At 33.8% G+C, this 22,689-nt stretch overlaps 1 protein-coding gene across 5 annotated transcripts in view; it reads left to right on the top strand.

Annotated features, from left to right (window-relative positions):
* Positions 1 to 22,689, top strand: part of LOC106837751 (probable ATP-dependent RNA helicase DDX60) — a 223,710-nt gene that overhangs the window by 153,361 nt on the left and 47,660 nt on the right. For all 5 annotated transcript variants that reach the window (XM_044766994.2, XM_044766993.2, XM_044766992.2 and 2 more), the window contains 10 exons: positions 972 to 1,135; positions 4,469 to 4,624; positions 5,488 to 5,637; positions 6,766 to 6,885; positions 7,413 to 7,508; positions 12,054 to 12,169; positions 19,126 to 19,265; positions 20,988 to 21,097; positions 21,197 to 21,301; positions 21,882 to 22,007. In XM_044766994.2, the coding sequence (XP_044622929.1) occupies positions 972 to 1,135; positions 4,469 to 4,624; positions 5,488 to 5,637; positions 6,766 to 6,885; positions 7,413 to 7,508; positions 12,054 to 12,169; positions 19,126 to 19,265; positions 20,988 to 21,097; positions 21,197 to 21,301; positions 21,882 to 22,007 (1,283 nt within the window). The remainder of the gene's footprint in view (positions 1 to 971; positions 1,136 to 4,468; positions 4,625 to 5,487; positions 5,638 to 6,765; positions 6,886 to 7,412; positions 7,509 to 12,053; positions 12,170 to 19,125; positions 19,266 to 20,987; positions 21,098 to 21,196; positions 21,302 to 21,881; positions 22,008 to 22,689) is intronic.

The raw sequence follows: 22,689 nt of genomic DNA, 5'->3' as shown, positions 1-22,689 counted from the left end.
TTATGTGCCCAAGCGTCAGTGATAGAGCAAGGATTTTAATATAACATTGTTACTCCAAAGTATACACACAAACTAAATAATTAGTGAATCGGTACAACTGTGATGTTGAGGGCAAGAGAATAAACTTTTTTTTTTTTAAGATGATTAGCTCTGAGCTAACTACTTCCAATCCTCCTCTTTTTGCTGAGGAAGACTGGCCCTGAGCTAACATCCATGCCTATCTTCTTCTACTTTATATGTGGGACACCTCCCACAGCATGGCGTGCCAAGCGGTTCCATGTCCGCACCCAGGATCCCAACCGGCAAACCCCGGGCCACTGAGAAGCAGCACTTAACTGCTGTGCCAGCCCTCAAGATAATAAACATTTTTGATTGAAGGGATGATGAAAGATATTTATCTTCTGAGTGTGGTCACAGGAAAGTAAACATTAAAAGTATAAATATGGAACGGTCATCTTTTTTTAAAAAAAGTCCATTCAGACCCTCTTCCATATTAGTCCTTATGATGAATAGTAACAGCTGCCATTATTGTATCATTTTACATGGATTATTTTGTTTAATCTTTATAATATCTGTAGGAAGTGAGACCTATTATTATTATCCCCATTACAGATAAAAGGAAATGAGGCTTAGAGATGTAACTTTCCAAGTTCCTAAGTCAAGTACAGACAAGTTGAATTTAAATGTCAGATAAAAAATGAACTTTTTTAGTATAAGTATGTGCCATGCAATATGTATCCCAAACTGGGTCTCCTGTATTTTTATTTGCTAAAACTAGCAACTCTGCTCTCACTCAAGTGGCAACACTCTCACTGCTATGCAGTACTGGTCGTTACGAATTCCTCAATTATTGCGAGTGATTCATATAAAAATGTTTTTTTAATCCCGCAATAAAATTGTCAGCTTTGGGGGTTTCGTTATCAATATCTTGCCTAACTTAAGTTATGCATGTCAATATTTTGTCTCAACAGAAGCAGAATCCAGAGATATAAGCATAATAATTAACTTGATGAAAAGGATTCACATAATCCATGAAAAATATTCAGAACTATTACAAAATACACATCGACAAAAATTAGCCAAATATCTAAGATATATTGGATTTGACAACTTGGCACACTCATTATATCCTCAGGTAGATGCTATAGAAATATTACATGACATTCATATATATAAGTGTGTGTGTGTGTGTAGTATTTTATGGAATGCATTTAGAATTAATGTATATTAGATTAAGTTAATGGTTACTAAGTATCATCCTATATAAACACAGATCTAATATTTTTTATAGATGTGTATTTACCTAGAATAAATGTTTCATTTGTACCAGGAGTGCTATGGACTGAATATTTGTGTCTTCCCTCAAAATTCATATGTTGAAATTCTAACCCCCAGAGTGATGGTATCTGGAGGTGGGGCCTTTGGAAAGTGATTAGGTCACGAAGATGGAACCCTCATGAATGGGGTTAGTGCCCTTGTAAAAGAGACCCCAGAGAGCTAGCTCACCCTTTCACCATGTAAGGTTACAGTGAGAAGATGGCCATGTAGGGGCAGGCTCGTTCCAGACACTGAATCTGCTGATGCTGTGATGTTGGACTTCTCAGCCTCCAAAACTATGAGAAACAGATGCTTGCTGTTTAAAAACCATTCACTTTATGGTATTTTTTTTTTTTTGTATCATCCCAAATGGACTTACTTAGAATAAACTCTTACCAAAGTCCCTAGGGTCCTACATAGCTGGTCTCTGGTTACCTCTCTCTTCTGGTTTCCAACCATTCTGTTTGTTGAATGAACAGAATTCCATTTTGTCTCTGAGTATTGCCTCAGCTATTTCTTGTATATGAACATTTATTCCCTCAGATTTTAGCATGGCTTACTCCTTTGGTTGTTAATGTTTTAGATGAAGTATCATCTTATCAAAGAAACATTTATGGCCAGCTTGAGACCTTCCAATCTCAAGTAGCATTTCCTCCACCATTCCCCTTATCCACGAAGTCACTAAAAAATTTCCTTATTTCTCTTTCTTAACAGCATATGTCACTATCTGAATTTTTTGTTTATGTTTTGTTCATTTGTTTTTTGTTTGTGTCTCAAAATTAGAAAGTAAGTTCCATAGACACAGGGCCTTTCTCTATCTTATTTCTTGCTGTGCTCCTTATGCAGTAAGTTTAAAATATCTCTTCAATAAATAGAAGGAAGGAATAAAGAAAGGAGTGAAGGGTGAAGGGAAGGAAAGAATTCTCCTGTAGATATTATTGTTGCCTGTAAATGTGTTGTCTATTTATCTGGGAGATGTCTAAAGACTTATGGAAATAATCAAAATTTACCTTCAGAGAAATGGATTAACTTAATTTTGTTTTTTCCTAGAAAAACTTTACTTACAATTATTTCTACTGAATATTCTTACATATACTGACTCCTTTAAATTTCTTATTTAATTGTCTTCAGTTGTTACTTCAAAAGAATTTGTTTGAAGAGAAAATATTTTTTAAGTCAAAATCTCTCTCCGAGTACTGACTTGAGAACCATAGAGATAGTACATATAGAAACAGCGTAGCTTTACCTGTGCTATTGCTTGGTTTTGTTAAAGTAGAGACACTTTCTGTTAGTAGAGGAAAGGGAGGGATTGAAGGAGAGGACATCAACTCACTATGACTAGCCAGAAAGAGGAGCCATGATTAGCCTTCCACTTCCTCCAGAACTGGTCCTTCTTTTAATGGCTGTATAACTCTCCTGAGCCTTCATACTTACCCACCACATAGATCCGGCCTTTTACTAGTTTCTCTATTCCTGATAAATGCTAACAGGGTCCATAAATCCTTCCTAGCTGCATCGTGCTCCCTTATTCTCAGGATGACTTTGGGCCACTCCTTGACAATTCTGTAGGGTCCCTCTAGAGATCTCGAGGCCAACTTTCCCAGGGATTTTTGTTCACCCCATCATACTTCGCATCCAGCATGGAAAGCCTTATACTTGATTACTCAAGTGCCATAACTAAAATTCAACTGTCATATTTAACAAGGCTTTTGAAGCTTGTGGATATAGAAATACACTGCACAAAAATATCTTGATGCACAATACGAGATGAGGTCATAGTCCAAATCCAACCGTAGCATGGACTAGACATCTCTTTCTCAGGGTGTTCTATCGCTACTTCATATTGCAAGAGCATATTGCTTCTTTCCCACGGAGGAAGAGCTATGTTTCCCCACTTCTTTTAGAGATCCAAGAAATTGGAAGAAACCATTTTCCTAAAATAAGCTTACAAGCCCTAGGAAAGTATTTCTTTCTCTCTTAAAAAAAAACAAAACTGAAAAACTTGGTGATGATAATGGACAGAAATCTAGCTCCCCACTGTTTCCAACTGCTCCAGGTCTGAAATAGGATATTTGCTTTACTATCGTGTGACCAAAACTACTATCACACTTTTCTCCTTAAACAAGAAATTAACAGAAAATGGCAGTTTTTAAATGGAAATTCTTCCTTCTTCAAGCCATCAATATTTCAAAATGTGTTTTGTAGTTGATTCTCAACCAGAATACCTCAACATATAAATTTACATTTTCCATGCTTTGCTAATATTATCATAATCAAGTGTTATCAGAACTTCAAGAATAGAGGCTATACAAAACATGTGAATTTCTTTGATGTTAGGTTCCTTAGTAATAAGAGTTGTCTAACCAGAATTCTTTGAGTAAAATAATTTGTAAGATAATATGTACTAATAGTATAGATGCTTGTAAGAATATTTCCTTTACCAAAGATGCCCTTTTAGGATTGGGAAGGATTCCTCAGTGGAAACACAGTTTTTATTGTGTGTGGGTATGAGTTGTTCATATTTAACAATTATCAAAGATTACATTGATTTGTAATTAAAATATTAATTTCATATTGCATTTTACTTATATTCTTATGGAACATGGTACTGCCACATAAAATAGCATTTAAAAAATTACAGTAAAGATGTAATACCTGTCTACTTCCCATGTATCAGAATTGATAACCTGAATGAAATGTTACCTTCCTTTGATTACTTCCTTTGAAACTAGGTTATACGGTTTTTGGGTTTTTTTTCTGAAGATTGGCACCTGAGCTAACGACTGTTGCCAATCTTTTTTTTTCTGCTTTATCTCCCCAAACCCCGCCTGTACACAGTTGTATATCTTAGTTGCACGTCCTTCTAGCTGTGGGATGTGGGACGCCGTCTCAACGTGGCCTGACGAGCGGTGCCATGTTCGCGCCCAGGATCGGAACCCTGGGCCGCCGCAGCGGAGTGCGCGAACTTAATCACTCGGCCACCGATCCGGCCCCGGTTATACGGTTTTAAGACTTGTAAGATATTGAAAGAAACATGAAATAATAATCGTATTGAAACAAAGCAAACTATAATATGATTGATAATAATTTCCTTGCCCAGATTAAAAATTGTGAAATGGTACAAAAATCTAATATGTAATGCTTATTTTAGGTGGCACAATCAGCTACTGAGAAGGATATTTCTAAATATTCAGTTCACATGGGAGCAGCTCGGTTTCAGTTAACGTACATGGGACCTTACTTATTTCGAGAAGAAAGAAGTGATCCAGATCCCAGGGTGCAACATTTTATACCAGACACATGGCAGGTATTCACTGAAAAGATCTGCAGCCTTCGAAAGCGAAGAAACTTGATGGAAGCAGTTGGTTTAGATCTCAGTGTTTGCAACAAATTTTGGAAATGGAAATCATTATAGAATGCAGTGTAATGACAATGAAAATAAATCATGTCTTGACTTAAGAGATAAAGGAATGCAACAAAGAGGCAGTTGAAATGAAAATATATTGGTTTTATTAAATGGTTGTGCCTGGATTAAAACTAGGCACTCTAACTCTGGTTGGACTGCTCTTTACCATTACACTACATAATTATTATATGCATCCACTTAATTTCATGTCTAAAATATAGTGCCTAATGTTTGATGCTATATATTTGGCAAGTTTACTGTTTGTTGAAAGTAGTGGTGCTTTCAGACTGTCCAAATGTTAAACAGCAGAGTCATTTATAAATACGTGGCTTATTATACATATGTACATATCTTTGGAAAATCTGTCCTTTTCTACACCTTATTCATTAATTCATGAACAGAAAAACAAAAATATAAAGAACGACAGATTTTGGTAATTCTGAGTTCAGCCAACTCAAGCTAAAAAGAATGCAGAGAGCTGGGCTACATGGTGTCCTGGGCAGGTCCCTTGCGATGTTGTCTGTTTTATTGGATATTTTAAGCTAAGTTTAGGGGAGGTGTTTTGTAGGAGAAGGTGAGATGTGAATTTAGTTGTCTCCAAATAACAGAAAACGGTGATTCCCTTAAGTGACTGCCGTCTCGAACGTTAGTGTGTCTTGGAAGCAACTGTGAATACTAATTCACCCTAGAAATAGTTGGCATTAAATTAAAATTGGACAGTAAATATGTATTTTCAAATGAAATGTGGTTCTGTTTTTATCTAGAGAGAACTTCTTGATGTTGTAGATAATAATGAATCTGCTGTGATTGTTGCTCCGACCTCATCAGGGAAAACCTATGCATCTTACTACTGCATGGAGAAAATCCTGAGAGAGGGCAATGAAGGGGTAGTTGTATATGTTGCTCCAACAAAGGTAATGTGTCCATCTGACACCGTATGTCTTACAGTATTTCCTTCAACTATAGTTTGTGTCCTTAATCCTAGGAGGCACCACAGTGTACAGGCTCCAGCACTGAAGTCACGAGTTTCAGAGTTTATGTTCTGTGTGACCTTGAGCCAGTTTCTTACCTTAGTTTCTCCAGCTGCAAAAAAGGGATAATAACACTTACTTCATACTATTGTTCTAAGCATTGAGATGATGTATGTAAAGCATGTAATATATTGTTCGGATGTAGACAATGATCAATAAGTGGTACCATTCACAATTATTTTTTATTCATTTTACTGTTTGAAACTTCCTAGGTCCAGCACTTATTAGAAGATGGCATTTGACATTTTTGAGAATTTTGCTAAAGGGTAACATTTGATAACTGTACCAGGATTACATGACTTAAGAGAGTGTAGACAAGATCATGAGAAAGAGAGACGGAGAGCAGCTATTCGTAATTTTGCCGCCTCTGTGGTTGGACAAATGCCCTGTGGAATAACCCCTGATTATTGCAAGTGCTGTGGGCTTCTTCCTTTACAGCAAGCTGTGTAAAATAAAGTCAAGAAGATCGTGGCTAAATCAGAATTGTTCTCTTCATCTAGAAGGGATTTGGGGTATTCTTTCCTCTCACTTTCCCTAGGAGAATATTTAATTGCAAGCCTTAAAGATGTACAGAGAGAAGAGATTCAGAACGCGAGTGTTGGGAGGGATCACCTCTATCACATGTTGCAGCCCTCGTATTTTACAGATGAAGAAACTGAGGCTTAGTGGAGTTTGATAATATGCTCATCATTGCATAGCCAATTGGATTTTTAAATAAATAATCATCATCACCTGTAAAATATATATCACATTCATGAGGCCAAGATTGTTGTTAGTTTATTGTTTCTAGCTATCACATCATCAAGCACTGTATATTATACATTAAGGAAAACTTTAAAGCCAGCAGGAAGAATTTGGTGCAAAGTAATTCTTTTACTAAGAAAGAGTTATATAAAATTGGTACTGCACGTTTTTGCATGCAAATTGTTCCAGACATTTGTCTACTGTAAACAAATTTTGCAGTGCTGTCAATAATTACTGAATAGCAGATTATGTCTTTTATGACTTCAGGCTCTTGTTAATCAAGTGGTGGGAACTGTCTGCAATTTATTTACCAAAGCACTGCCAAAAGGATTAGTGGTGTGTGGAACTTTTACAAGAGATTACCGTCATGACGCCTTGAATTGTCAGGTACGTTACAGACATGCACACACAAAGAATAATAACAAACATTATGGCACTTCAGTAGGCGCTTCAAGGTTTCAATATGAGTATAAACTAAGTTTACAGTTACCCTGACAGATATATTTATATTTGAGCAGATTATTTATATGATTTTTCTTATATAAGAATTGGGTAACTTTCAAATAATTATATTTTCTATACAAAGTAGAACGATTTTCTCTTCTGAAATTTCAACATGAGGGAGTAGCTTCCTTCAATAGCGATGGTTTCATGTTGTGATGATTTTATACTGTCAGTGTACAATGTGGGAGAATATTTCTTGATGAATTGAACTTAACCCTTTTTGAATGTACTAACAGCAACATACCTCTGTGACACAAATTTGTTTTATTTTTCAAAAATGAGATTATTGTTTTAATGGAAATATCAGTATGAACATACTGTGTCATCCAAAATATTGTATTAATGTTTAAAAGTTAAAACTTGAGCTTTTTAAGATAATCAAGGCCATGATTCCCTAATTTTTTTAACAGATATTGGTGACAGTGCCTCAGTGTTTGGAAATACTCCTGCTATCACCTCATAATCAAAAATGGGTGAAAAGAATGAGATATGTCATATTTGATGAGGTATGCCACCTTTCATTACAATTATCCCAACTAAATATTTGTATGTATATAAAAACATATGTAATTCATGTATTTTAATAAAATGACAATTATACATATAGTTATTAAAATAAATGTTAATTCAGTTTATGGAGAGGGTAGAATTTATGTGCTGATGGTAAAAGATAGATCTGTAAGGAGCTGAGAATAAGAAAAATGGAAAAAATTCTAGGTCAAGAGTGATAGTAGCAGGGAAAGAGTATCTCACAAATCATTGGACACATCGTGACTACTTAGTAATAGATTTTTTCTTTTTAGCCAAAGAAATTTTAGCCCACTGAACCAACTGTCTTTTAAGGGGTACTTTCCTTTTTCCTATCACCAGATGCATTGATGACTGACATCAGCCATGTTTTCTTTTTTGCTGGTTAAAAAAATGCATCATTCTATGGCTAGGATTAGTTTGATGAATACCACCAGGAAGGAAATAAAAAGCAGAATACAGATAAGCAAAAAAACAAGCAAGCAGACTGAAACAAGCAAACAAAATAGGGAAGCTGTAAATTTAGGAAGATGACATGTAATTTGAACATTAATTTTGAGTTATTTTCTAACACATGTATGTATTCTTTTCTAATACATTGACGTATTGAGCACTATATGTTAATCCTATAAGCTGCTTTAGCAGTAACATTGAAACATTTCTTTTTGAAACATTGAAACATTGCATGTATTTATCATTCAGTTTAAAATATGTTTTAATTTCCATCATTATTTAGTTTTGATCCATTGGTTATTTAGAAGTATATTTCTTAATTTTCAGATATGTATATTCTTTACTATAGTTTTTGTTTTGTATTTCTAGAATGGTTACATTTAGGTCAAGAATATGTCCTTATATTTTTCATTCTTTGAAATTCAAATTAATAAATAATTTTCAAGTCAGCAACACTCATTTTAATAGCATTTATAATAGCATAAAATATATGACATACTTTGGAATGAATCTTTAAAAAGATATGCAAGACTTTTATAAAGAAATCTTTAAACTTTGCTGAGGGATATTTAGAAAGAATTTTAAAAAACAATAGTAAAATGAATAGAGAACCTAGAGAAATAGTCCATGCTTTTGTACTGGAGAATTCAATATTATGATTATGATTATGATTATGACAGATTAATTTGGACACACTAATTATTATGGCCTCAAATTGTTCTATAAATTGACTGCAATCACAAAAATATCAGAATTTTTTCCCGTCCTATGATAGTATGTGTATACGTGTGTGTGCATGAGTATGTGCGTGTGTTGGGGGAGGAAGAAGCTGATTGCCTGATTCTGAAATTTACATGAAATTGCTAAAAGGAAAAAGTAGCCAAGACACACTTGACAAAACAGATCAAGGTGAAGAAACCAGCTCTGCCAAGTATCAGGGTTTATTATAGACCTATGGTAGTCAAGACAACATCTGTTTGTCCATAGACAAATGGGCCAGAGAGCCTAGAAATAGAACTACACATAGACATTTTACTTAAGGAAAACACGGCACTGCAAACAGTATTGGAAAAATTGGGAATCTATATGGACAATAAATAAAATTAGATCACTTCCTCACATCATACCCAGACATCAATTTCAAATGGTTTAAAAGCACCAATATGAAAGCAAATGAATGAAACTTTAGAATATAATATCTGAAGAGAATATCTTCATTACTTAGGAGTACAGAAAATTCTCTTAAACAAGACACAAAAAGCGCAAACTATGAAAATAAAATAGATGAACAAATTTGACTACATAAAATTAAGAATTTTTATTCATCAAAATATTTCATTAAGAGAATGAAATGACAAGCCACTGAGTAGAAGGTTTTTGTAATTTATAACTGACAAAGAACTCTCATTAAGAATATATAAAAACTTCCTTTAAAATGTTAAGAGAAAAGCCACTCACAAAAGGAGATTTCCAAATGTTCAATATGCCCCTGAAAAGGAACTTAACTAAAATATAAATTAAAATTACAATGAGATACGTCCACCGGACAGTAAAAATCAGAATCTGACAGTGTTAAGTGTTGCAAAGGAAGTGGAGCGATGAGAAGGCTCATGCCCTGCTGATGGGTGCCTCTTTGGAATCTGTTTTGACAAAATCTAATGAAGATGACACTGCTTCGTGAGTAAGGAATTCCAATTCTAGCTATACATCTAGGAACTAGGAAAACAAGACTTAGGATCTTCAAAAATAAGACAATTAAAAAACTCCCACACAAGTGGACTAGAAGACATGGACAAAATGTTCATAGCAACAACTCAAGTGTCCATCAAAGTGGAAATAATAAGCAAAATGTGGTACATTCATACAAGAGAATATATAGAGCAATGAAAATGAGTACAACATAGAATAATCTTAAAACCGTAATATCGAGCAATGGAAGCTAGACACAAAAGGACACATGCATGTAATTCTAATTACAAAACCTTATTAAACTGGCAAAATCAACATATTGTTTATGAATACACACATGTCTATATGAAGAAGTATAATGAAAAGAGAGTCATAATTTTATTGGGGAAATTTTTTTATTCTCCCCAAAGCCCCCCAGTACATAGCTGTATATTCTGGTTGTAGCTCCTTCTAGTCCTGCTATGTGGGACGCTGCCTCAGCATGGCTTGATAAGTGGTGCTAGGTTCATGCTCAGGATCTGAACTGGCAAAATCCTGGGGCACCAGAACATAGCCCACAAACTTAACCACTCGGCCATGGGGCTGGCCCTAGAAGTCATAATTTTAAAAAAGCAACATAGCAACTATGAAAGGATGCTGTTGTAATATGGACTTCTGAGGTGCTGGAAATATTTATCTTGATTTATGGGGATGTTTGCTTTACTTTGTTAATCTGGACATTTCTTTGTTAGTATGAAAGTCTACATTTTATACAACTTACTGAATGTTATATTTCGCCATAAAATAAAGGTTAAAAAAGAATACAAAGATTGGCGGATGTAAATCATTATATTACACATATTGCTATGCATAAAATTATAATAGCTACCTTTATTTTAATGTTTACTACAGATATTTATTCTAAATGATTTTCAGCTATAAAGCCACTTACTCTTCAGAAAAAAAACCTGTGAAGTAGGTACTATTATTATGGCTACTGAATTGAGGCAAAGAGAGATTAGCTTCCCAAATTCATGCCATGTTAAGTGGTAGAGACAGGATTAGAACACAGGCAACCTACTTCCATTTTCTGGGCTTTTAATGCTTTGAAAATGCTGAGTACTTTTCTGAGCTTTTAATACAGCACTGGCATACAGAGCTATCCTTAATATAAAAAATAAGATTAAATGTTCTCAAGTGTAACTCTGAATAAAAAAGCTTCAAACTGTTTATGTAAAATTATTTTAAATCTTATCTTTTGCATCTTTGCTTAAATACTAAGAAGTGTTTCTTACAAAGTGCTCACTTTATCATTATAAATTCCACGTTCCTCTCTGATTTATCATTCTTTGGCACAACAAACAAACACTCATAATTGTACTTTATTAAAATGGCCTGTTATCAATATATTTCTGATGTCCTTTACATGTGTTTTTCTTTTTCATTTTCTCCTATTTTGACTAAAAGCTCTTTGAAAACTTCTTTTTACCTCTCCACAGTATCTGTTTCATAGTGACCCATAAAGGAGAAGTCCTTCAGTAAAAATCAGAAACAAAACATAAGCATTGGACTTTTGAAATTGAGTGATTTGGTTTTTAAAATTTTTTTAAATTCTATTAAACGTAGAGTATAATATATATAAGGATCTAATTTTACTATATAAAAGTTTATTATTAGTTGAGAACCTTACAAAAGTTATTTAAAATCAAGTCATGTAAAGTTGTTATTGCTTTCATATATTATTGTTAACTGCACATATCATCGTGACAAATATAACAATGAATGAGCTAGTCACTGCACTCATCTCGCCCCATTTATAGTCAGGGGACTCGGGCATTCTTGAGATTTCTAACAAGTGTAGAATAAGTGCTCTACATACATTTACAGACTAAAGCCTGGAGTAGTCAATTTATTTCAAATTAATTTATTTTATAAGCATTGTTGTCTGTATTGCAGTGGTGGGATTAGTGACACATGAGTAAATTTTTTATTTTTATAGATATTTTTCCTCATCCTATTATCTTTTTATGACGATCTGTAATTAGGCCATTATTTCATTTATAAATAAGAGTTGTAAAATGTATTCTTTTGTTTGTTTTTGCTTATAGTGTTATTACCATGGCCTGTAATAATCTTTATTCTAGTTCAGCTATTATAATGCATAATAGAGTGTCATCTCTCGATACACTATTAATAAATAATCCAATTATTGGCACATTCAAATCCACTTTAATTCCTCTCAAAATCGTGTTGGTTTGTTTGACTAAGTTTGTCAGTGGGTGAATGAACGTTATCGAATGTGGGGAGAGAAGGGAGTAATAGGTTCTGATAGCACAATCTGTTAACATTTTGGAAAAAAGGGTAACTGATTTTACACTAAATCTATTTAACCACATTGACAGGTTCACTGTCTTGGGGGAGAAATTGGAGCAGAAGTTTGGGAACATCTACTTGTTATGATTCGGTGTCCCTTTCTGGCACTTTCTGCTACTATCAGTAATCCTGAACATCTCACTGAGTAAGCCTGAATTTTACATTCATTATTATCACTATTAATGGGTAAGTACTTCTATTCAGTCATGGGTTATTTAAAATCATCTCTAAAGAGGGGCTGGCCTGGTGGCATAGTGGTTAAGTTCATGCGTTCAGCTTCTGTGGCCCGGGGCTCACTGGTTTGTATCCTGGGCACGGACCTGCACACTGCTTATTAAGCCATGCTGTGGTGGCGTCCTACATACAAAATAGAGGAAGATGGGCACAGATGTTAGCTCAGTGACAATCTTCCTCAGCAAAAAGAAGAGGATTTGCCATAGATGTTAGCTCAGGGACAATCTTCCTCACCAAAAAAAAAAAAAAAAAAGCTCTAGAACAAAACAAAAAACTCCTTTTGAGTAAATCTTGTTTTCTTTGAGTTGGTTTATATTTAACTAGAAAGCATTTCCTCTCATCCCTTTGACTAGATATAATTTACATACTTACCTGATCCCTGAAGAATGTTGTGTGAGGGTGATTTAATTTTCCTGTTTATAGTTTGATATTTAGATTCTCAGAGAACAGCATAAAGCAGTTTAAAACTATCCATCCAATATACTTTGCATGATACTTTCCTGTGCAAAACACCAAAAAACGTTTTCAAAATGGGTCAACACGTATAGTAGAAATGGATATAACTGCTATATTGGGTCAATGCATTTCATAAGGAACTTCAAAGTATTCATTCTTGGTGATTGTATAAAAGTAACAGTTGATTAAACTATGTGACTATAAATAGAGTTTTTTTTCATTTTTATTAACAACTTGTTTAAACTAATAAAACTGGCAGTTCACCCATTTGTCATGTCCCCCACCCACTGCCTCGGCAACCACTGATCTCTTCTCTGTATCTAAGGTTAATTTTTTTTTAGATTGCATTATTAAAGAGATTCTATGGTATTTGCTTTTCTCTTAGCATAGTGCCCTCAAGGTGTATCCATGTTGTCAACACTTGCAAGATTTCATTCTTTTTTATGGCGTAATAGTATTCCATTGTATACATATACCACAATTGCTTTATCCATTCATCCATGATGGACACTTAGATTGTTTCCATATTGTGGCTATTGTCAATAAAGCTGCAAAGAAAATGGGGGTGCATATATCTTTTCAAGTTAGTATTTTGTTTTCTTTGGATAAATACTCAGAAGTGGAAATTTTGGATCCTATGGTAGCCCTATTTTTAGTTTTTTGAGGAATATCCATACTGTTTTCCATAGTGGCCGCACAAATTTACATTCCAACCAACAGTACACAAAGGTTCCCTTTCCTCTGCTTCCTGAGTAACACTTGTTATTTCTTGTCTTTTTGATAATAACCATTCTAACAGGTGTGAAGTGCTATGTAATTGAGGTTTTGATTTGCATTTACCTGATGATTAGTGATGTTGAGCTTCTTTTCATGTACTTGTTGACCATCTGTATATCTGCTTTGGAAAAATATCTAGTCAGATCTTCTGCCCATGTTTTAATTGGATTGTTTAGGGTTTTTTTGCTAATGAGTTGTATGGGTTCTTTATATATTTTCGATATCATTTCATTCTTGGATATATGATTTGCAAATATTTCCTCCCATTCAGTAAGTTACCTTTTAATTTTGTTGAAGGTTTCCTTTACTGTGTAGAAGCTTTTTAGTTTGATGTAGTCCTGCTTGTTTATGTTTGCTTTTGTTGCTTTTGCTTTTGGTGTCAGATTAAAAAAAATCATTGTCAAGACCAGCGTCAAGGAGCTTACCATCTATGTTTTCTTCCAGGAGTTTTATGGTTTCAGGTGTTATGTTAAAGTCTTAAATCCATTTTGGGTTAATTTTTGTGTGTAAGATAGTGGTCAAGTTTCATTCTTTTCCATGTGGCTGTCCAGATTTCCCAACACCATTTATTGAAGAGATAGTCCTTTATCCATTGTGTATTCTTGGTTCATTTGTCATAAATTAATTGAGCATATATGTTTGAGTTTATTTCTGGGCTCTCAATTCTGTTCCACTTATCTATGTGTCTGTTTTTATGCCAATACCATATTGTTTTGAATACTAGAGCTTTGTACTATAGTTTGAAATTAGGGAGTGTGATGCCTCTAGCTTTATTCTTCTTTCTCAAGATTTCTTTGGCTATTTGGGGTTTTAGTGGTTCCATTCAAATTTTAGGATTATTTATTCTATCTCTTTGAAAAATGCCATTGGAATTTTGATTGGGATAGGAAGATAGAAGCCTCCAAGGCCCAAGAAGGCCTTGCATGACCACCAAGGTCTTGTTGTCCAAAATGGCCAATAAGAAGACAGAAGCTGAGAACGAGAGGTGGGGTAGAGAGAGACTGAGATTCTTCTGGAGTTTTTATTCCCCTTAAACCCATCACTCTATTTATAGATATTATAATCTATTTATCAATAAAGACTTCTTTTTTCGCCACAGAAAAATGTAGATTTTAATCTACATTGAATCTGTAGATTGTTTTGGGTAGTATGGACATTTTAACAATATTGATTCTTCCAATCCATGAGCACAGAATATCTTTCTATTTACTTTTGTCATCTTCAATTTTTTTCTTTAATATCCTGTAGTTTTCAATATATAGGTCTTTCACCTCCTTGGTTAAATTTATTCCTAGGTATTTTATTATTTTTGATGCAATTGTAAATAGGATTTTTAAATTCTGAGATTTCATTATTAGTGTATAGAAAAGTAACAGATTTTTGTGTATTGATTTTGTATCCTGCAACTTTCATGAATTCATTTATTACTTCTAACAGTTTTTTGATGAAGTATTTAGAGTTTTCTATATATAATATCATGTCATCTGCACATAATGACAGTTTTATGTCTTCCTTTCCAGTTTGGATGCATTTTCTTTCTTTCTTTCTTTCTTTCTTTCTTTCTTTCTTTCTTTCTTTCTTTCTTTCTTTCTTTCTTTCTTTCTTTCTTCCTTTCTTTTTCTTTCTCTCCCTCTCTTTCTCTCTCTCTCTCTCTCCCTCTCCCTCTCCCTCCCTCTCTCTCTCTCTTTCTTTCTTTCTTTCTTTTCTTTTTGCCTAATTGCTCTGGCTAAGACTTTCAGGACTATGTTTTTAAAGGTAATGATGGTGGACCTCTTTCTCTTGTTCCTAATCTTAGAGGAAAAACTTTTAGCTTTTCATTGTTGAGCAGGATGCTAGCTGTGGGCTTGTCATGTATGGCCTTTATTACATTGAAGTACATTCTCTCTATACCCTCTATGTTGAGAGTTTTTATTGTAAGTAGTTCTTGAATTTTGTCAAATGCATTTTCTGCATCTATTGAGCTAATATGATTTTTACCCTTCATTTTGTTAATGTGGTATATCACATTGATTGATTTGCAGATGTTGAACCATTCTTGCATCCTTGGAATAAATTCCACTGGATCGTGGTGTGTGATTATTTTAATGTATTGTTGAATTCAGTTAATATTTTGCTGAGTATTTTTGCACCTATGTTCATCACAAATATTGGCCTGTAATTTTCTTTTCTTATAGCATCCTTGTCTGGTTTTGGTTTCAGCTAATGCTGGCCTTAGAAAATGAATTTGGAAGGGTTCCCTCCTCTTCAACTTTTTGTAAGAATTTGAGAAATGTTGGTATTAATTCTTCTTTGAACGTTAGGTAGGATTCACTAGGGAAGCCATCTGGTCCTGGACTTTTGTTTGTTGGGAGGTTACTGATTACTGATTACCTTAGTAGTAATAGGTCTGTTCAGATTTTCTATTTCATCATGAATCAATCTTGGTAGGTTTTATATTTCTAGGAATTTGTCCGTTTCTCTTATGCTGTCCAATTTGTTGGTATAAAATTGCTCATAGTAGTTTCTTATGATCCTTTGTGTTTCTGTAATATCAGTTGTAACATGTCCTATTTCATTCTGATTTTATTTATTTGAGTCTTCTCTAACTTTTTATTGGTGAGTCTAACTAAAAGTTTATCAGTTTTGATTATCTTTTCAAAGAACCAGCTCTTAGTTTCATCAATCTTTTCTATTGTCTTTTTAGTCTCTATTTCATTTATTTTTGCTCTAATCTTTGTTTCCTTCCTTCTACTAACTTTGGGTTCCATTTCTTCTTTTTCTAGTTCTTTATGTTATAAAACTAGGTTGTTTATTTGAGACTTTTCTTGTTTCTTGAGGTAGGTATTTATTACTATGAATTGTCCTCTTAGAACTGCTTTTGCGGCATGGCATAAATTTTGATATATTTCTATTTTTGATTATCTCAAGACATTTCTAAAAACTTCTCTTTTGATTTCTTTGACTCCTTAGTTGTTCATATCATGTTATTTAATCTCCACATATTTGTGAATTTTCCAGTTTTCTTCATGTAATTAACTTCTAGTTTTATACCACTCTGGCTGGAAAAGATGCTTGATATGATTTCAATCCTCTTAAATTTATTGTAACTTGTTTTGTGCCCTAACATATGATCTATCCTGGAAAATGTTCCATCTGCACTTGAGAAGAATGTGTATTTTGTTACTCTTGGATGGAATGCTGTGTAAACACCTGTCAAGTGTATCTGGCTGATGTTTTCATACTGATTTTCTGTCTGGATGACCTATCCATTGATCTAAGTGGGGTGTTAAAGTCCCCTACTATTATTGTGTTGCTGTCTATTTCTCTCTTTGGGTCTGTTAATATTTGCTTTAAATATTTGGGTGCATTACAAATGTTATATCCTCTCATTGGACTGACACTTTATCTTTATGTAATGCCTATTTTGGTCTCTTTATGTGGTCTTTGTTTTAAAGTCTGTTTTGTCTGATATGAGTGTTGCTACTCCAGCTCTCTTTTGGTTTGCATTTACATGGAATATCTTCTTCCCTCCCTTCACTTTCAGTCTGAATATGTCCTTACATCTAAAGTGAGTCTCTCCTAGGCAGTATAGATCTTGTTTTCTTAATCCATTCAGCCATTGTATGTCTTTTGATTAGAGAATTTGTTCCATTTATATTTAAAGTAATTGTCAATAGGTATGTACTTATTGCCATTTTGTTAATTGCTTTCTGGCTGTTTTTATAGTTCTTCTCTGTTCCTTTTTTCTTCTCTTGGTCTCTTCCTTTGTGGTTTGATCACTCTCTTTACTGGTATGCTTATGTTCCTTTCTCTTTTTCTTTTGTGGATATACTATAGGTTTTTGCTTTGTGGTTACCAGGAGGCTTACATATAACAACTTCTATCTATAATGATCCATTTTTAAGTTGATAACAACTTAAGTTTGATCCCATTCTAAAGCTCAAAATTTTTACTCTCCCCTCCCCACATTTAAGTTTTTGATTTCACATTTTGTATCTTTTTATCTTGTGAATACCTTAACTAATTATTGTAATTGTGGTTATTTTTTACTATTTTTCTCTTTTAACCTTCATATTATGTTTATAAGTAATTATTTCACTACCTTTACTATATATTTACCTTTCCAGTGAGATTTATTCTTTCATATGTGTTCTTGTTACTAATTAGCACCATTTCTTTTCAGTTTAAAGGCGTTCCTTAACATTTCTTGTAAGGTCAGTTTAGCGATGACGAATTCCTTAGGTTAGTTTGTCTGGAATACTCTATCTCCCCTTCAATTCTGAATGATAACTTTGCTGTGTAGAGTATTCTTGGTTGGAAGTTTTTTCTTTTAGCACTTTGACTATATCGTGCCACTCCCTTCTGACCTGCATAGTTTCTGTTAAAAAATTTGCTTACAGTCTTATGGGGGTGTCCTCATATGTAACAATTTGTTTTTCCCTTGCTACTTTTAATATTCTCTCCTGTATTTAACTTTTGACATTTTAACTATAATGTGTCTTGGTGTGGGCCCCTTTTGCTTCATATTATTTGAAACTTTCTGCGCTTTCTGGATCTGGATGTCCCTTTCCTTTCACATGTGAGGGAAGTTTTCAGCCATTATTTCTTTAATAAGATTTCTCCTCTTTTCTCTCTCTCTCCTGCATCTGGGAGTGCTATAATGTGAATGTTGGTTCACTTGATGTTGTCCCACGAGTCCCTTAAGCTGTCTTTACGTTTTTTCATTCCTTTCTCTTTTTGCTTCTCTAGTTGGGTGAGTTCTACTTCCTAGTCTTTTAGTTGACTGATCTTTTCTTCTGCTTCATCTAGTCTGCTATAGAAGCCCTCTATTATATTTTTCTGTTCAATTATTGTATCTTTCAGCTCTGTGACTTCTATTTTCTACTTTCTTATATTGCCAATCTCTTTTTTGAAGTTTCCTCTGTGTTTATCTATTCTTTCCCCAGTTCAGTGAGGATCTTTATGATGATTACATTGAAGTCTTTATCAAGTAAATTATTTATCTCTGTTTCATTAACTTTTTTCCTGCGTTTTAATTTGTTCTTTCATCTGGGACATATCCCTATATTTCTTCATTTTACTGACTCTCTGTGTTGTTTCTATGTAGTAGATGAAACAAACCACCTCTCCCAGTCTTGAAGGAGTGGTTTTATGTAGGAGATGAATCTTGTCATTCAGCCTGCCCCAGCTCTTGGTTGTCTCTCAAATCTCTGTGCTTGTCCAAGCAGCGTATTATATTTTTGATACCTCCAAGTAGTTGAGAATGTGCCAAGGCCTGTCAGTGTCCCAAAGGGGAGGATCTCAGCACCTAAATTCCAGCAGCTAGAAGCCAGACTCTCAGGAAATTGCTTTTAAAAGTATGCAAATATATAGTCTTGTGGAATTGCAAGCATAACCTCCACTGGCCACCAGAGCCTGGCAATCTAAAGGTGTCCCCTAGGCAGCAGTAGCCAAAATCGGGGCGCTAGGTGGGTGTATAGGCTAAACTAAAATATAAATGTAATTTTATAATGTAAAATATAAAGATAATTTTAGTATGTTCAATGTTTAGAGATTTTTACTCTCTTATCAATTTTAATGATTTTTCTTAGAAAAAATGATATTATAGATTTGTTTTTCTGTGACAGTAATGCTTTTCTTTTTTTTAATAACTAGATGGTTGGTGTTAATTAAAAGATACTGGCAACATGTTGAGAGCACAATGGAAAATTCTGGTTCATCACAAAATGCCCTGAAAGCTTCAAAGAAACAACAAAGAAAAAGAATAGAAAAGTCATCACACATAGTTAGACTGGGTATGAATATCTTAACCTCGGAGAAGGGGAACTCAGAATTATTGAGTACACTTGATGTGCTTGCAACATAATAGGGTATCTCATATATGCAAAGCAACTTGGTCCTTACTATAACTCTGAAAGTTAAATCAATTTTACTTTCATTTATAGAGGAAATAAAATAAGTAAGAAACTTAGCTATTGGAGATTAAGTAACATGCTAAAGTCCACACAGCTAACTAATGGTGACTCTATTAAACTTGGAGATTAAGCTCTTTCCAAAGATTATTTATTTTCAAATAATGGGAATTCCTGCATAATGTTGTGTGGTTTAGGATGGAATTATAGCAAGGATATTTGTTTCACTTTCTATTTTGTAAGAAAAAGTTAAAGCCAAAACATATTTAGAGGGCACTTTTGGCTCACTGAAAAATGTTTGCTTCAGAATATCCTGTTTCACTTGTGGTCTAGTTCTATGCTATCATTCCACTTTCATGAATTTTCTTGACATTTGGATTATTCATTTTTCCTCATATCTTGCCTTTACTTTTTCATTTCTTTTTCTGGAGTGACCTTTCCACTACACTTGACTAAATCTTATCTATTATTTCAAAGATATTTTCTAGAGGCACAGCTCAAATTCTACCTTAATCCTTTCAGTTCAAGTGCCATACTGTATCCTACATTATGAAATTTTCTACTGTCTAATGTATTTTTATATGCCCTATTTTCTTTGGAGAACACTCATATTATATATATATTTTTTTTAAGTACATAGACAATATTATATATAATGTGTATATTTGTTTTTATCCATGGCATAATATCTTATACTTTAAATGTACCACAAAAATTTAACTACTGAATCGATGAATGTTGCTATATCTTTTACATGTAACTATTTTCATGAAAATTCTCTGAAGTAGTATAAAATCATATTTTCTGGCTATTTTCCAACCAAAAGCTGCAGATCCCCCCATGTGACATTCATGCTGTCACCTGACAAATATTAAAGTGCCTAATATGTGCCAAGCGCCATTCTAGTCCCTAGGGATACAACAGGAAACAAGCTCCCTGTTTTCATGTAGCTTAAATTCTAATGTAGACGTAGAGATTAAATAAGATTTGTAATAAACACATTTAAAAATAAAATGAAATAAATAGCATGTTAGGTAGTGATAAGTGCTAAGAAAAATATAAATCCTAGTGCCTTATTAATAGAGACATTTGGGATATCAGCTTCCTAGATTTAAAATAAAAATGGACAAGAGAAAAAAGAAAACAAATTTCTGTGACTATTTCTGTGACCTGGTAATCTTATTCTCAAAGACAGAGAGATAGTATAATAATAATAGTAATAGTAAAACCTAATGTTTATAATTAAAAATTGTATGATTATATATCTATTTACTTTTCCCATGCCCCATTACACAAAGTCATGCTTTACAAGAATACGCAGAGAAATAAATTATAAAATCATAATTAAATACTAGGAACTGAAAAGCAATGATAGATTATAATTGAAGATTAAGACCAGGAGAAGTAAAGCACAGATCGACAGTATATGTACGTTGAGTCCTCTCTCAAGGTTCTTCCCAATGCACAGCAGTGTTTCTAGTGTTTTATTGACTATAGATTCATGCATAGGTATCCCCAGGCCTACTTATAATTGTAAAATCAGAGTTATATCATTGTTTTGAAAGCAAACAAATCTTAGTGATCATTTCAATCCTGTATTTACAGTATGGTACAAAGAACGATACAATGATCTAGAAAAGTATGTGTGTTCTCTAAAAGATAACGACTTTCTCATTGAACACTATCACCCATGTGCTGCACTTACAGTCAATCATGTAAGTATAAACGACTTTGGAAAATGAGTATGTATCCAGATTATTAAAAATATGCATATGGGATATAAAGTTAATAATGTTGTATTTCATGGTTTTTAGATAGAGAAATACGGAATCCCTTTAGACCTTGGATTTTCTCCTCGGGAAAGCATACTGCTTTATGATGCTATGGTACATGTTTGGCCAGAATGGCCAAGAATGCAGGTGTGTGTATATATATATATTCTATGACTGACAGCTCTAGTCCTTTGGCTGTGGCAGTCCATCAATAATGAGCAAATTCATGAATAGTATTTGTTCTGGTACAGCATCTCTGATTGTTAAGAGTATAAACTCCAGAGCCACAGTATTTCAGAATTGGGTAAATTAGTTAAATTTTCTATGTTTGCTTTTTCCCTGCCAAAAAGATAATAATTTCTGCTTTGTAGGGTTATTATGAAGAGTAACTGAATTGTTATTTATAAAATGCTTAGAATGGTGCCTTGCCATGGTAAGAAAAATACGTATGTTTAAAGTAAAAATGTTGGGAATTTTCTTTTATCTCTAAAGCTAAGACAATATTTAAAAAATTACGTTTTCGTAGATTCTAGTGAAAACAGGATAATATGCAACCATTAGATAGAGAACAGAACAGTCAGTGTATTTGCAGTTAACCCTGTAACTGGTAACTGAATATGGTTGGATATTGACTGTTTGAGAGGTTTATTTCATATTGGAATATATGGAAAACTTTAGAAAGGATGGTAACTGTTTTTCTTTGTATTTGTGGTTCTCCATTTTCAAGGAGTTAGAACCTGAAGAATTCAGCTGCTTCAAAAATAAGGTAGTCATCATGAGGGCAGATGCCAAGAAATATGAAGAGGAACTGAAAAAGGAAGTGATTCATTGGACTCAGCTGGACCGAACCAAGGTAGTTAAAACCATTTAGGATTTATTTAGAGAAAAGATTAATATAAAACGAATCTGACTTTTTCATTTAGGTTCAGGGGAGTCACACATAAAGCTCTTGAGGATTTGAAGATGGATATCCCATTACCACGCATTGCAATTCTACTTTAAATTTAGTTAGCTAGTCGTGGAAAAATGCAAAGAATCATTACTTGAGCTCTAGCCTGGACAACCCACACATGCTGGAACCATGTCCTTTTTGAATCTGCGTTTCAGACAGTTAAACCCAGGTTGGGCTATTTCTTTTCATAAAAGGTAGGACTTCTCTGATTTTTGAAACCACTGGGTCATTATCTTGATTCTCTTTTCCAATATTTCCCAAAGGAAGAACTTTTGTCTGTTTACTTGTTTGGTTAGGTAGGTGCTCAGCTTCTCTCTGTCACCAACAAACTGAATAGATAGGAGAAATTTTAAGTATTATTTATCTTATTTACTTTAAGTTCTATTCTTTGACTTTACTATTTTCTGGTGATAAAAAAATCCCAATGATACTTTAGCTCCTGAAAATGAGTACTACAATATCTCAATGGCATTAGCAGTGGCACTTGCCCAAAGTTACCCAGGACTATTCACTGAACCATTAGAAGGAAAGAAATATGGATGAACTCGTTCACATATGCTGACATGTAATATCGAATAACTTT

The sequence above is a fragment of the Equus asinus genome, chromosome 3 (genome assembly GCF_041296235.1).
Source record: "Equus asinus isolate D_3611 breed Donkey chromosome 3, EquAss-T2T_v2, whole genome shotgun sequence".
Taxonomy (NCBI): Eukaryota; Metazoa; Chordata; class Mammalia; order Perissodactyla; family Equidae; genus Equus; species Equus asinus.
This window is presented reverse-complemented; position numbering and strand designations above follow the sequence as displayed.